The 14,894-nt window shown below is 41.5% G+C and overlaps 1 protein-coding gene across 1 annotated transcript in view; it reads right to left on the bottom strand.

The window, feature by feature from the left end:
* Positions 1–128: 128 nt before the first annotated feature.
* rspo4 (R-spondin 4) overlaps positions 129–14,894 on the bottom strand; it is a 33,702-nt gene continuing 18,936 nt past the window's right edge. Inside the window, exon 5 of the mRNA XM_046385035.1 lies at positions 129–2,502. Coding sequence (XP_046240991.1) covers positions 2,369–2,502 — 134 coding nt within the window. The 3' untranslated portion in view covers positions 129–2,368. The remainder of the gene's footprint in view (positions 2,503–14,894) is intronic.

Here is a 14,894-nt window from a genome sequence, read left to right as displayed (position 1 = left end):
TGTAAGTCTGACATATTTACATCTTAATTAAGCTCTTTGGAGTTGTATGATAAGATAAGAACTGCATAAAATGACAAACCATCCTCAGGAAAAAGTTGTCGGTTATGTACTTTGAGGTTTTAGTTTGTTCCATGTCCCGTCTGCTCACATTGAGGGGAGCTGTACTGCAGCCAGCCGCCAGGGGGCGATGCACATGTTTTGACTTTACTTTTACTGAGAGCTCATGTCGTCCATCTTCACATCCGGTCAATTTTCAGATCTTTATCACCCTGAGGCTGCCATACACTGTGTTTATATTTAAATTCTGCTAAAACTTCTGTAGTTGCACTTTGTAGTCAGTAAAAATATGTAAATAAAACTGTGTACCAAAGCTGCAGCATCAAAATATACATTTATTGAAACATACATTCATGTTGTGGGATAAGATCCCATTTAGTCATAGAAATACTGATAAATATGTGATGAACAGTTGAATAGAAACACTCACACCTTCGGTCACACCTCATCTCATCTTTCCTTGTGCAATATCAGATAAGACAGGCAGAGGCTGCTGAATACAACATTTAACTCTACAACATCTCAGGCATCCAGCATACAGCACGTTTATACTGAAAAATGTGTCCATTAAATACTTCCAAAATCTGATTTAAGGGCAAAGTGTGAAGATAAATTTCTCAGTAACAAGTTATACTTTGTCAGAATTCCTTCTGTTTTCCGACAGACACAACAGATTTTTGTGAAACACAACAAACAATTTTTGTCTGTATTTACATATTTTTTTTTCATTAAAAAGAAAAAGTAAACAGCCGCCCTTGATGAGTTGATTCAGAGGCCAGAGTTTAAATCGGGTAATTAGTTCACAACTTCACTTTGGGGTTACTGAGTGATGATGTCCAGGAGAAGACGTTTTTGTCTCCGATTTGAGTCAAAAACAGCAGATGACACAAAAACGACACATTCAGAAAGCGTTCAGAGCAGACACTTATCTTCATCTTTAATTTAATAATTTTGAATCATATATCGTAAATCACATTTTGTTTTGTTCACTTATCTGCATGCAGCTCCACACAAGTGACGACTGAAGCACATGCACGTCTTTGAGAAGCAGACTGAGGACTTACTTAGCAGTTTAACTGTTATAATGCTGATGCTACTTAATAAGCAGCAGAGTCAAAGGGAGCAGAGAAGCTCTGTGCATAAGAGGGGACCGTCAGGTTGGCTGAATTACAGGTTCCCCATGGAGTTTTTGAACACTAGTAATGCTATGGTGCAATGATTTTTATGAACAAACAACTGCTAAAAGTACAGCACATCAGTGTTAGCCTGTTGGAGAAGTTAACATGGATGTTAGCCGGTTGGAGAAGATAGGTTTGACGTTAGCCCATTGGAGAAGCTAACATTGATGTTAGCCGGTTGGAGTAGTTAACATTGATGTTAGCCGGTTGAAGAAGATAGGTTTGACGTTAGCCTGTGGGAGAAGCTAACATCAATGTTAGCCGGTTGGAGAAGCTAACATGGATGTTAGCCGGTTGGAGAAGATAGGTTTGACACTAGTCCATTGGAGAAGCTAACATCGATGTTAGCCGGTTGGAGATGTTAACATTGATGTTAGCCGGTTGGAGAAGATAGGTTTGGCGTTAGCCTGTGGGAGAAGTTAGCATCCTGTTGGAGAAGCTCACATCAATGTCAGACTGTTGTAGAAACTAGCATCAGTGTTGGCTTTTTGGAGAAGCTTATGTTATCATTAGCCTGTTAGCTTTAAATATCTTGAAGATGTGTTAATGGGTATCTAACCTTTCTCCACCAACACAGTTAATGCTTCAACTTTCAGGACATGGCCATGTGTTTAGGAATTGCTTCTGTAATAGTATTTTTCCTAACTTTGAGACTTAACATAGGAGAAGCAATTATAACATTTTCTTTGTATGAGTCTGAATTTGGTATTTTTGGTTTCTGACTTTTGGAATTCTCAAGAAATGATCAATAATTAAATGTCTGAGAGACATTTGCTGATTAAAAGTCTCTTTAACTCTGCAGTGTTAGCAAAGATCAAACCATTTTTAATCCAGATTAAAGCTGGATTTCTAAAAAAGTTTTGTCTTTTTATTGGCCACCACCAAATTGCAGTATTTTTGGGCGGGATCACTGACTCACTGGTCACAATGCAAGGTATTTCTGACTCATAATATCTGCTTAACTGTTCACTTTGTGTTTCCAGCAAACACGATTGTGTTCTCCCGCAGTGTGTTTTGATAAAGCTTTGTATTGTATGGGCTGACTGGAAACACTCAGTGATTTGTGATTTCAAAGCTCCTGCTGATATCAGCTGACTGGTGTTGTGGCGAGCTGTGCGTCTCAGGCTGCGTCCTCAGGGATCCCGGTGCTCCCCAGCGGCGTCTGTTGTTCCGTTTGGCGAGATGCCAGCGTTGGCGTTGGCGACGAGCCGTAATCGCTTTCTTTCCCTCTTCCTTCCAAGTCCTTCTTTTTTATTCTTTCTTCTTTCTGACAGATAAAAACGCCAAGTGAAAACAGTAAATGGTACAAACATTTTTGGCCCGCGGTTGATTTCGCCAGGCTTTTGCTCTGTGAACATCTGCGTTTGGTTACAGTTCCATAACTGCATACTTTGTGCGATCATTTATAAACAACCTCACCTGAGGTGCACATGTAGAATAAGATCAGTAATGCTGCTGCTGTCACCCTCTCTTAGCTTCATGACCCTGACAGAGCATTTGTTGTAAAATGCTGGAGACGTATAAATGTCTCCAACACAGTAAGCACTGATTTGGCGATTTCCAAAACACATCTAGCCTGCAACTTGTAAGTTTTCATACATCTGTGTTACACAACAACTGCTTCAACAACAACGGCTTCACAGTGAATACATTTCAGGTGTGCATTACATATAGTCACTGAAATGCATTTAATACAACAGTTACTTGTTGCCAGGGCATCTTCAAAAATTGTTATCTTTTCAACCAAATTTAGTTTTAACCTTCATTCACATTCATTACAGCCTGCAGAACACTAAATCAGCTCTTACTGAGAAGGTATTGACATAACAACTAACAACATAACACAAAGGCATCACACTGTGTCAAGCTTCAGGCCTCAGGGTCGGCAGCAGTTGTAACAAAACTATGTTACCCATGATTCAAATCACCACACACAGGAAGTAATGGTGCATACCCAGTTGGAAATTCCAACTGGAACGTGAATGTCTGACTCAGAAAATCCAAGATGGCGGCTCCATGCAGCAGCAGTAGTGAAAGCTGTTTACTATGCTGTTTATTAGCATTTCTGTCTCATTGTGTCACAGTTCTGTCCAGCTGTGTTGCTTTGTATGCACAAAAAAAACACGTATTGCCTTGTTATCAACTGGTACTACTAACCATAGTCCATCTTGTTTTTCTGACATCATAAACGTCATCAATATAAGACAGTCACTGAGCAGCGCAGTGAGCGCTCACTTTACAGCAGCTCTGGTCATTTATGTGCCTCTGTGGCCCTGAGAGCGAAGGGATAATTAATGATGGGGGGGTTAAAATTTTGACTAACTAATCACTCATATAAACTGAAGTCTTAGCAAATATCTAATGTTAGTTCAAATGTAGATCTGTCTTACTGTATTAAAACAGAGCTGGAAAATATCTGAAACTATCAGAATTTTTGTCATGAAAACCTGAAAAAAACCAGAGTGGAAAGTCCTCCACTATGTGAGCCTGGTATCTCACCTGGACTACACCAGATCAGAGCCTTCAGAGCCGCACTGAACTCAAACAGCTGGTCTGCACCTTACACTTCACACTGCTCGTTACAAAACGGGAGGAAAACCACATCCTGTTACTGCCTCCATCCCGAGAGTGTGAAAAATGTGCAAAAGTGTGGGAAAGCCAGCAGCTGAATACCTTTTTCACACCCTCTGAATGTTCATGTGCTTGGGAGCCTCAGATTTTGGTCCAGGATAATTACTGTGAAGGATCATGTGGACTGATGTGCTGGATTCTGCCCGTTGGTGCTCTGTGCAGCGTCCAGGTCTGACAAATGTCAGTAAAATATTCTCAATGATGTATCACCGCTTTGAGAGGGGAATTTTGGCCACAAGTATACAGGAACAGAAAAAAGCTTCTAAAGTCTCTTCATTAACCTGATGTGTTCCCTGTTGTGAACACGCTTAACCATCAGGTTTCATGTCATTTTAAAAGCCTGAGGACTTTAGATCAAAACTTTAGGGGGTTTGAACTTAGTGAATGAATGTTTTGATAATTCACAATACATCATCATATATCAGGTTCTTAGCCATATATCTCATATTGCTGCCTCTTGCTAAGCAGGCTTTAGCATAGATAGAAAATGTGGTTTTGATGTTCAGTGATGGAGAAGAGCATTTCAGTGTTTCTGGCTCCGGTTTAAAAGGGGAATAATTTTCTGTACAGTGCTGAGGTTGATTTAAAGGTTGGTTGGACATCAGAGAGTAAAAACAAATGCAGACAGAAAAGAAGGAAAGCAAGACGAAGCCAACCTAAAACCCTGTAACTCTTCTTACTTAGAGCCTCGATGTGTCCTTTGGCAAGCTAAGCGCTCAGAAGTCACACCTGATGTGAAGGACATCAGCTGTAGTTCAAACTCCCCGAACAAGCGCACCTGGAGTTTCAACTGCTTCACTTCCAGCCCGTTTGATGGCAGGAAGGAGCGAGTGCAGACAGACCTCGAGTAAGGAAAAGGAGGATTATTACGCTAATGCACAGGATAAACGAGGAAGAAGAGCCTTTCACAACGACTCCAAAGACATGTTATCTTATATTCAGAAAGGGATGAGTCGACGGCGTCATGTCGCGGCACTTTTGACTGTGAAACCTTGTACGTTTGCTTTGCCTGTTACATCATTTATTGTTAGCTAAAATCAGCGTTTGTCATAATACACCATGTGGTGTCATGCGTCACTCTAGCTGATGAAGCAATTAGGCGCGCTAGCCAACTATTATCCTCTCTGTTGGATTGCGCTGTCAGACATTTACTATTGCTAGCAAGCACGTAAGCTAAGATTATGTAGCTAGCCGACGCTGCTAGCCCCGCGAGGCCAGCTGACAAAGCAATTAAGCAAACAAGGTAGCTAATTTAGCTAATTAGCAGTCTATCTGACATGACATGACGTGACATGACATGACGTGACATGACATCGTAGCCGTTGGTTTAGCAGTGAAAACTCCACGCCAGACGTCGGTCGATTGCTTCTCACATGTTGCTCTGAATGATATTTTGTTGTTTCCCCCCCATCCTGGAGGCCAAAGTGATGAGAAGAGGTTTCAGTTCTGTGTTTACATCAGACCATCTCTTCACCCCCCCTCAGTGTCTCAGGCTGCAGTGCCACGCCATAATGTCCCGCTGTCATCTGCCCTTCATTAGAGAGAGCCCTTTTTAGGGATGGGGTTTTCCAATCTCCTCCTGTCTCCTCTCCTCATCTTCCCCTCTAAGTCTAGTCCTCCCCTCTTCAAATCCTGGTTCGATGCATTTTGTCTTTCCCCTTCTCCCCTGCCATCCCCTCATTCCCGTAATCTGTCCTTCATTAGTGATGCTGTCACACTGGCTTTGATTCTGGATGCTGCGCTGATGATTGGGAATTAAGACAAGCTGTCCTGAAATGCCTCTCGACTTTGTACCGTATGACTTAAACAATATAATCACATGCATCCCCCTCTTGTGCACAGATACAGTATATACAGTAATGATATATGTGTATATTTGTTCATACACTCAAAAAATAATTATACCTAAAATACAGAATTAAGTATTTTCAATACATGTAAGGTTTCCATCAGTTTCATCTTGAGTCAATGTGTATAAATTAAAGTGTGATTTGTTAGAGAGAATGACTTGAATAAACACCTAAAGTCATTGAATTTCCCTCAGGATCAATAAAGTATCTATCTATCTATCTCTACCTATTTAAGACTGATGTATTTGTTTGTATTAATGTAATTTAATCACACTTTAGTTATTTAATTTATTCACATCGACTTAAAACGGAATCTTTGCATACGGAAGAAAATGAGCTGGATTACGTGTAATTAAAATACTTAAAGTCAGTGTAAGCTATGAGTTATCCCTTAATGCACTCATAAACATGAATCCATCTGTGAGGAGAAGCTCCTGGTGGGGTAGCAGGCAGCTCAGGATTGACTGGCGTGGATGCAAAGTTAAGTTCAAGCTGTGGAAAAATGTCATTTGAGGATATGGATATTGCAGTTTCCTCCAAGATTACATGAGGAAACCAGAACCCCCCCCCACGGACTGATCGTTTAACGGATTCTGAGTGAAGTTCAGGTCACAGAAGCTTAACCTGACCGATTCAGTGACATTACAGCATTTCCATCCAATCATCCGTCTAATTTCCTGCCACCTTGACGTCTGTAGCTCCCATAGGTTTGAGACTTTATTAAAGCAGAGATCACATCACCCCTGTGCTGGCCTCACTGGCCTCCTGTGCACAGAACTGCTTTTAGGGTCTTCCTCAGATCAGTTCAAAGAAGCACTGAAACAAATACTGAATATAAAATTCTAGTCAGCTATGCTAAAATAAATGAGGGTTAATGTAGCAGAGTAAAAAGTACAAGATTTTCAGTTTTTGCAAAAATAATACGAATTTTCGTGTTAAGCTGCGCAGAACTGTGGCAAAGCTCAGTACGAATGTAGCGACGTCCCACCTCACCTGTTGCCGATAAAAGGTACAGAAACTGACATGCAATAATACTCAACTGGTAGAGTACACGCACGCACGCGCGCACACACACACGTACAGAACACATAAGATGGAGACAGTGAAGCAGATGGGTTGTCGCTGGTGTGTCATGAGAGCGAAACGTCATCTTAACTGAATCAAGCGCTGCGCTGGAAAAAAGCCGTGCTCATCACATAGTAACTTAACCACAGGGTGCGCACACACACACACCAAATATATACTCACTCATCATGCATGTACACACATAGAAATACAAATGTTATCCTTGTGGCCATCTTGTTGAATTCCGTTTGTCCTCTCAAACCATAACACTAAAAGTCCGACCACATCACAAACTCTAAATGGATACACTGAGTTTCTGGAGGATTGGCCTGATGGTCAACTTTCCTGTTAAACTATGAAACTCAAAACTCCTACATGTGTTTCCATGTTTACTGCTGACCAGTTTGCCCCAACAGCAAAACGTTGGCTTGTTTCAAACTGTACGAAAACTTCCATCGAGTGTCTCGTCTTTAAAGCAATACTGGGTAGCTATTTTCCATTAAAATAAAAATTAAAATTAAAAAAACACTTTACGGGACGACATCGCACGCCACTGACAATGTTGGACATACAGGATCGTATGTTATGGAGAAGATGGTTTCTGGTTTTCCCCTGACGTCTGGTTAAGACTCTCCCTCAGCAGTGATGGTTATTTACCTAACAAGGCACCAGCTAATTTCAATTTTTTTTAAAAAGAAATCTACAAAAAGCAAAACCAGAGGCCAAGCAAACGGTCCACTGCAAACAGGCACATTTTGTTATAAAGTTTAAAAATCCAGTATGGGTCGGACTCCTGCATTTATTAACTCGCTTCTTTCAGTTGCAAAGTGAGGAAAATCGGAGGGATTTTTCAAAAATGCTGGTGTTATCCTCTTGAATCTGTAGTGACTCCTTCCACAACACACTACACTCAGAACCACATGTTGTGGTGGGGGGAAAAGCACTGTACATCCCCATAGCGGATGATGAATCCACATGAAGATATACTGTAAGCACCATGGAGCCATGTGGGAGCCTCCTGGGAACAGTAAAACCAATTGTGGGGTCACACACAAACGTGCCTCACATGCACACAAACAACTTTTTGCGGGTTTGAATTCAGAATGGATGGCATCTACGTTGCACTTTGTGGGAAAACATTTGCATTGAGCTGCTCCACTGGAGCTTCTCGCTGTCCGACCGTAGTGGTTGTACCGGTGCGGTCCTCAACAGCCAACAGTAGCAGACTGGTTATGCTGGGCGACTTTGTACGAGTGTGAAGCAGGATGGTGTTGAAAAGGAGCTTCTGGATTGAATCATCTTTCCTTGGAATAAAACAAGCAGCGCTGCCCTTGGATGCAGCAGGATCAGAAGTTATTTTGCCCTTGTCTGATGTTAGCGGGTAGTTAAGCAAAGTAGACTAAGAGCCTACAGCCATTCTAGCTCCTCTGTGAGGCTGTGCTTAGTTTCATCTCTCGTGAGATAAGTGAGGCAAGAAAAGTCGGTGCTAAATTACATGTTTGTCAGGACATTTTGACATGATTTGATCCACTTTTGAAAACGTTTCCATGTACAAAACTGTTCCATCTTGGTTCAGATATTAAAGGTCTGCAGCCCTTTTCAAACATAATGTGTTAGACAATTTGTCCGTCATTCACCCGATAAGCACACAGCTGCACAACAATGTGGTCGAGCTTTCCCAATGCTACATTTTGAACTGCATCTGCCCAAATATACCATTTAAATGTCGTAATGTGACGTCAGACCTTCACAGCATGCAAACGTTTACCAACTTGCCAACTGCCTCGTTTCCGCACAGTTTTGTTCCGAGTATGTAATTTCATGTTACTGTGATTTTCCTTTTAGTGTCCCCAGACTGCAACAGCCTGCCCGAGGACCTCAGGGTAGTGAGCCCGGTAACCACTTTTCATCTATTTTAAAAACTGTTTGGGATTTTTAACGCCGTAGTTTGGTGCACCTTTTGGTTCTGGGCTCAGTGCAACTGCAGTTTCTTTTTCACTTATTACTTTTTTAATAGTTTTCTTGATTACTTTGGTGTTACTGGTTCAGTGTTGTGTATTTGTACTGTATCATTTTAAGGTTTTTGATTTCATACTATCTGTACTGAATTTTTCCAGTTGTACAAGGAAAAATTTGTTCATGGACGTTTAGAACGTGGACGCGACCACAGCCATGGGAGAGAAACTAATTTTGATCTCTTTTTTTTTTGTCCTCTGGTTAAGCACAACAACAGGACCAATAACGCACGGCGACACATAAGCAAAGAGGTTGGCCCACTGCATGTGTAGGCCGATTTGTGAAACACCCAAACGATTGCGCACACACTCGATATGTGACGCAACTAGCACGCTACCAATGTTAGCCAAATATGCCATTGACTTGATTGAGCAAAACAGCCTGTTGGCTCATTTGTTTTATGCTAACTTCTGTCTGAATGAAAGCCACACAAAAAAACATTTTCAACGGACGGAGTTTCACCAACACAACCGGACTAACGACGCATCAGATAATCTCTCAGTCAGTAAACCGAAGGCTCGCCACAGCAGGTGCAGCTGGAGCAGGTTTCTGTAATTACTGTACCTAATTTTATGTCGAGTCGGTAAGTCTTAAGGAGGTCTACTGAAGGATAGGTGTGTCGCTTGAGCACGGCTCAGGGAGGCGTCGTGCAGAATAATTCTCTCAGCAGGGAAGACGTCTGCGAGTTATAACATAAGCATAGAAGAAGAAGTGGCATCTTTGACTCATTCAGCACTTCAAAACAGTGTATACAAGGGCCACCTGTGGAGCAGACCGAATCTCTTAACTCCTGATGGTCTGATAAAGGCTTTATAAAATTACACTGAAATGGAGTGAATCCAGCCAAATTGAATCAGTCACACTAACAAAAAAAAACAAAAAAAAAAAACATGAGAATGCCTGGAAAAACATTCTTTTCTCATCTCTGCCCACAACTTTGAGGGGGATCCGTAAAGAAAGAAAAATCTCACCGCTGTTTTTTACTTAGGCTTGCTTCTGAAATCCTTTAAGGTTTTTCAGGGAGTGAAAGTGAGAAAAAAAAGACATGTTCAGCGAGCTCCTTGTTCTCTAATGAATTCCTCTTGTCCGGGGTTTAAGTTGCCCCAAGGCTACGTCTGCACCGGGATTGCATTGCGTTAACTTAATGCATATGATACTTGGGAAAATGTACAACAGCCCTGTCTGTGTTGTGTTACACTGTAAGCTACCCAGATCCATGTGTAGCTGGATGAGAGGGCCACTGTGTTCTGCACTGACTGCATATTAAAGTAGCAGTGCCTGGAAGGATGTAATCTGAAGTAACTCCCTTTCTGTCAGACAGGATTTATCTGACTGGTTGGTGGATATAAAATTTCTTCTTTGCAATGTAATCCCGTCACATATAATAAAACACCAGTTTTCTCCCTGCTCTCAACGAATATGACAGATATTGAGTTGTGAAACTGACATGCCTCATAGGTCACAAAGCCCTTACTGTAGTCGCAGGCACATTTGGACATCTGAGATGAAATCATGCAGGATATTCCCCTAAAACACCCGCACAAACTGTGGATTGTAAACGTGCATGAATGATGTGTTTGTGACCTACAAAACCGTCTCACGACAATTCTTAAATGTGCACTAATGCTTAAATTACAAATAAATTATAATTACATGATAAAGACATGGGAATATTAAGGTTATAAACCTTTGCTCACAAGAACTTTTCCACTATTTCAGACAGAAACCAAGACAATCAAGACTTTAAAGGGACAGTTCACCCCCAAATAAATAATACTGCTGCTGCTGAGTTTTGCAGCGTTTTGGAGATATCATCTGTAGGAAATGCTGCTCCTTAAAGGAGAATTCTGGTTAAACTGGGCTCACACTTTCACTTTTACACTTCGATCTGCAGGCTTTACCTTCTGTCTTTGAGTCAGTGTGACATCCTGGACGTATTGTGGACCCTTCTGTCTGCTTCTTTCTGAAACTTCTTTTGCTGTTATTGACAGTGTAGGCTCAATGTGAGCTCCGACAATTTGATGGAGCAGCAGCCACTAACAAAAGGGTCAGGGCTTGCAGAAATCTACTTGTTTGTTTGTAGAACACACAGCAGGATTTCATGACATTTCATGACTGGTACTGAGCAGTATGAGGTGAGAGGCATTAAAGAGCTTTTAGCATCAGCACCGTGCTTTAAAGTAGCTTTGCCTGAAATGTTTTGTGGACTGACTGTTGAATATTTGGCTCCACAGGTTTGAATCCAGTGAGGGATAATTTAGAGCATGATAATCCCTCCCTGCCAGAAGTACCCACTTCATCTGATGCACATCTGTTCTCAGTAGTGGGCTGCGGCAAAAGAAAAGGAAAAACTGGCTGTGGAAATTCGAGCTAGACTGGCCAATCACCACAAACCCACAGATCCTGCCATGTCTCCTACAGTATACACACATTAGTATGATTAGAGATACAACCAATTTCTTTCACTATTGAGCCTTCAAATCCAGCTGTAACATATATCTCGATTGTTGCCATGAATTAGTACTGTTGAGGTGGAAGCTTTCTGTTGATGAACATTGAATTTCTAACTCTGCCTCACGCACTTCTGTTCAGTATTCAAGTTTCATTTATTTGTCATTTTCCCACACAGCGCTGCACAGCAAAAATGTGAGTTGTAGTCCCTTAAAAAATGTTTTTTTATGATAGAGGATGAGTTGAGGAATCTTACAGCCTTTAGTGTGCTGATTCTGTAGTGGATACTTGTGTATCGCTTGCCAGCAGACCATGACTGCAGTTAGTGTTGTCACCTCATTGATACTGCACTTGTTTAGTAAATGGGACCAGTGATCTGGTTTTAATCTCCCGCTTCAGAGCCCCACTGTCCCGGGTCGTGCGTGTACCATGCCAGTTTGTGATGTATTGCTGAACAAGAACCTGGCTTCCCAAACGTCCCTCAGTAACTTCTGAGCTCTCTTGTAGAGAGACTGGTTCTCTGTGATGCCGATTCCCGGGAACCTAAGACTGTTCACCTGCTACACCTCAATTCCACTGATGTAGAGAGGGGTGTGTGTCTCTGCCTCCTTTATCTAAGATCAACTATGAGCTCTATCAGTTTTTGTTGACATTGACACTAGTCACTCCGTGCACCAATCTGCAAGATTGTTGATTTCCTCCCCATATGAACTGTTGCCGACAAATTTCACGATACATTTCTCTGTATGTTGGGGACGGCAGGTGTAGGTATGTAGTGTTAACAGGACTGGCCTGCAGGACATCAGTGTTCAACACCAGAGTGAAGGAGGTGTGGCTGCCAATCCAAACTGTCAGTCTGTTTGTGAGGAAGTCCAATATCCAGCCTCACAGTGTGGTACTCGGGGCCAGAGTGCTAAGGTTCCCACTCAGTTCAATTTGTAGCTGTATTGAATTCTGAGCTGAAAAGTTACCCAGGCAGACGAATGCTGGAATCAGCAGCACAGCATGTTTGAGTGTATAATTTCATGTTGGTAATGTTTGACTCACCACAGCTCAGCTAGAAAATTTACACCATTCCTGACTGCTGAACAGTCAAAGAAATACATCTTACAATGCAATCCACACTGGCAGCCTTTCTGGCAAGCATTAAGACATGATCTCTGGTCCTTTTTATGTCTCCACTCCGGCGATAGCTGTCGTGAGAGGCGTTTTGTTTTCGAGGTTTCGTCCATACATCTGTACGTGTGTTCTATTCTTAAACCTTGAGGACATTTCTTCAAATTTAGCACAAATGTCCACTTAGACTTAGATGAACCTTTTAGAATTAGGTGGTCAGAGGTCATTTTGACAGGGTTTTAGCAATAACTGAAGAATTCAAGCATTATGGCAAAATTTTAAACAAATGTCTAACAGAATAAAATAATGAAGTGAAAGTCAAAGTTCAGCTTCACTGTGACATCATGTTTTCTGTCCATTATTCATCAGCAGCAGAACTCAGAAACAGAAGGGCAGATTGGGACCAGATTTCACATGTGCTCACATACTGAACTGGGGACTCTAATCTCAGGTGTCCACCTTCAAACTGTGCTGATCGTATTGATCTTCTGGGCTGCCGCTGACGTGTGTGTGAAGCCTCCATGGTAGAATTTGTACGGGAAGCTATTCAGAAAATCGCTGACAGTCTGTATGTTGTGATCTTAACCAACAACATCTACAATGACTGATCCCCGTGAGATTTCCAATTTCACTTTGGTGATGAAGTGGTCAGTACTAGAGATGATAATGAACATTTTCCCTTCCTACTCTAAGAGAGCTACGATTTTAGACCAATTATTATCACATTTTGGTTTTATTTGGGCGGCACGGTGGTGCAGTGGTTAGCACTGTCGCCTCATAGCAAGAGGGTTCCAGGTTCGAATCCTGGTCTGGGCCCTTCTATGTGGAGTTTGCATGTTCTCCCTGTGCCTGCGTGGGTTTTCTCCGGGTTCTCCGGCTTCCTCCCACAATACCAAAAACATGCACATTAGGTTAGTTGGCTACTCTAAATTGCCCCTAGGTGTGAGTGTGAGAGTGTGTGGTTGTTTGTCTTTGTGTGTTGGCCCTGCGATTGACTGGCGACCAGTCCAGGGTGAACCCCGCCTCTCGCCCGTAGTCAGCTGGGATAGGCTCCAGCTCCCCGCGACCCTGACGGATAAGCGGTATAGAAAATGGATGGATGGATGGTTTTATTTGACAATAAACATGGGAAAATGTGGGGTAATGACATGCACTAAGAGTCCCCAGTAAGATTTGAATTCAGCACCATGGTTACAGTGGTTCAAGATACAGTCCATGCTGGATCTCCAGGGTGCCTCAGGCCATGCTTTGCTTTGTGCCATTTCACCTAAATCAGATGAATTTTTGTTGTGGTGCTGAGAGTGCCAGACCAGAAAATGAGCTCACATCCCCGTATAAGCATGATCTGGACTTTTAAGTACGATCTGGATAATATTAACTGTGTCCTAAAAATTCTCCTGATAAAGTCACACGTGGTCTTTATTTATCAGTAATGATAAATGTGTTGCTTGTTAACATCCCACAGTAGAAAAAAAGTCTCTTGTGATTGTGAGAAATATGCTTGTAAACAAAATTTATGCATGAAGACAGAGAAAACATTATAGAAAGAGGGAACCAAGATGTAAGTTAATATGGTCCCCATGTGGTGAAGATTGTGGGGTTTCTTTATTATTTAATCTGCTCTATGGCTATTTGAGAGTGTAGTTTTGTAGTGTTTATCTCATCATGTTTCATGTAATGGTTACAAAGCCAAATAAATTTAACCTGCTGGTTGCACAAAACATTTTAAAAGTCTGAGTTAAGGTTAAGGTTTCTTAAGTATTTCAGGTTTTCTCCTTATCTTTGCTTTATACTTAAGGAATACTTTAAGCTGTTGCACAAGACCTTAGCAACCAAAATAAGGAGAAACTATTTAACTATTCGATTTTTTTTAAGCGGGTATAGAAAACGGAGAAGCGCGTATAGAAAACAGATGGATGGGTAGATAATAACTCTGACTGATCTTAACGGTTGCATGGGTGTGAATGAAGAAAATGGATGCATCCTGAGAATCTGTTGAATGTCCAGAGGAGCCAATAAATAAATAAATAACTCATTAAAAGATGGCGTCTTTATTATGATCAGCCTATAGAGAGAGATTATTTCACCATGAGCCATTTAGCAGTTAACTTTAAAAGTCAAAGTTATTCTTAGTTTTTTAGTTTTGTTGGATTCCTTCCTGTAATTAATCTTTTTGGCTGGAACAAAGCATTTCATGTTTGTTTGTTTTTGGTCGTTTCTATTTGGACCGACCTCTTCACCACACTTCTTGAACTGATTTCCGTTGCAGTTTCTTACCACATTCGCTATTTGCTGTTATTTACAGCTTTACTTTTTGATGTGTGCTTTTCGGCCTCCAGAAGCAGGCTTTTCCTCCCTTTACTGCTGTAAAATCTCTTTCAATGCAGTGACGACGTTAATATTTTTCCTGAACTAATCCCTGTAATGGGATTTGCGTTTCAGCAAACAAGAAGTTAAGCCTCAGGTTTGATACGTAAAGAGAAAACTTTTTGTGCACCTGTGGGTGGATGCCAGCTGAAGTCTCTTAGTC

Source organism: Scatophagus argus, chromosome 3 (assembly GCF_020382885.2).
Source record: "Scatophagus argus isolate fScaArg1 chromosome 3, fScaArg1.pri, whole genome shotgun sequence".
NCBI lineage: Eukaryota > Metazoa > Chordata > Actinopteri > Scatophagidae > Scatophagus > Scatophagus argus.
Note: the sequence above shows the minus strand (reverse complement) of the source record. Positions and strands in the feature narration are given on the sequence as shown.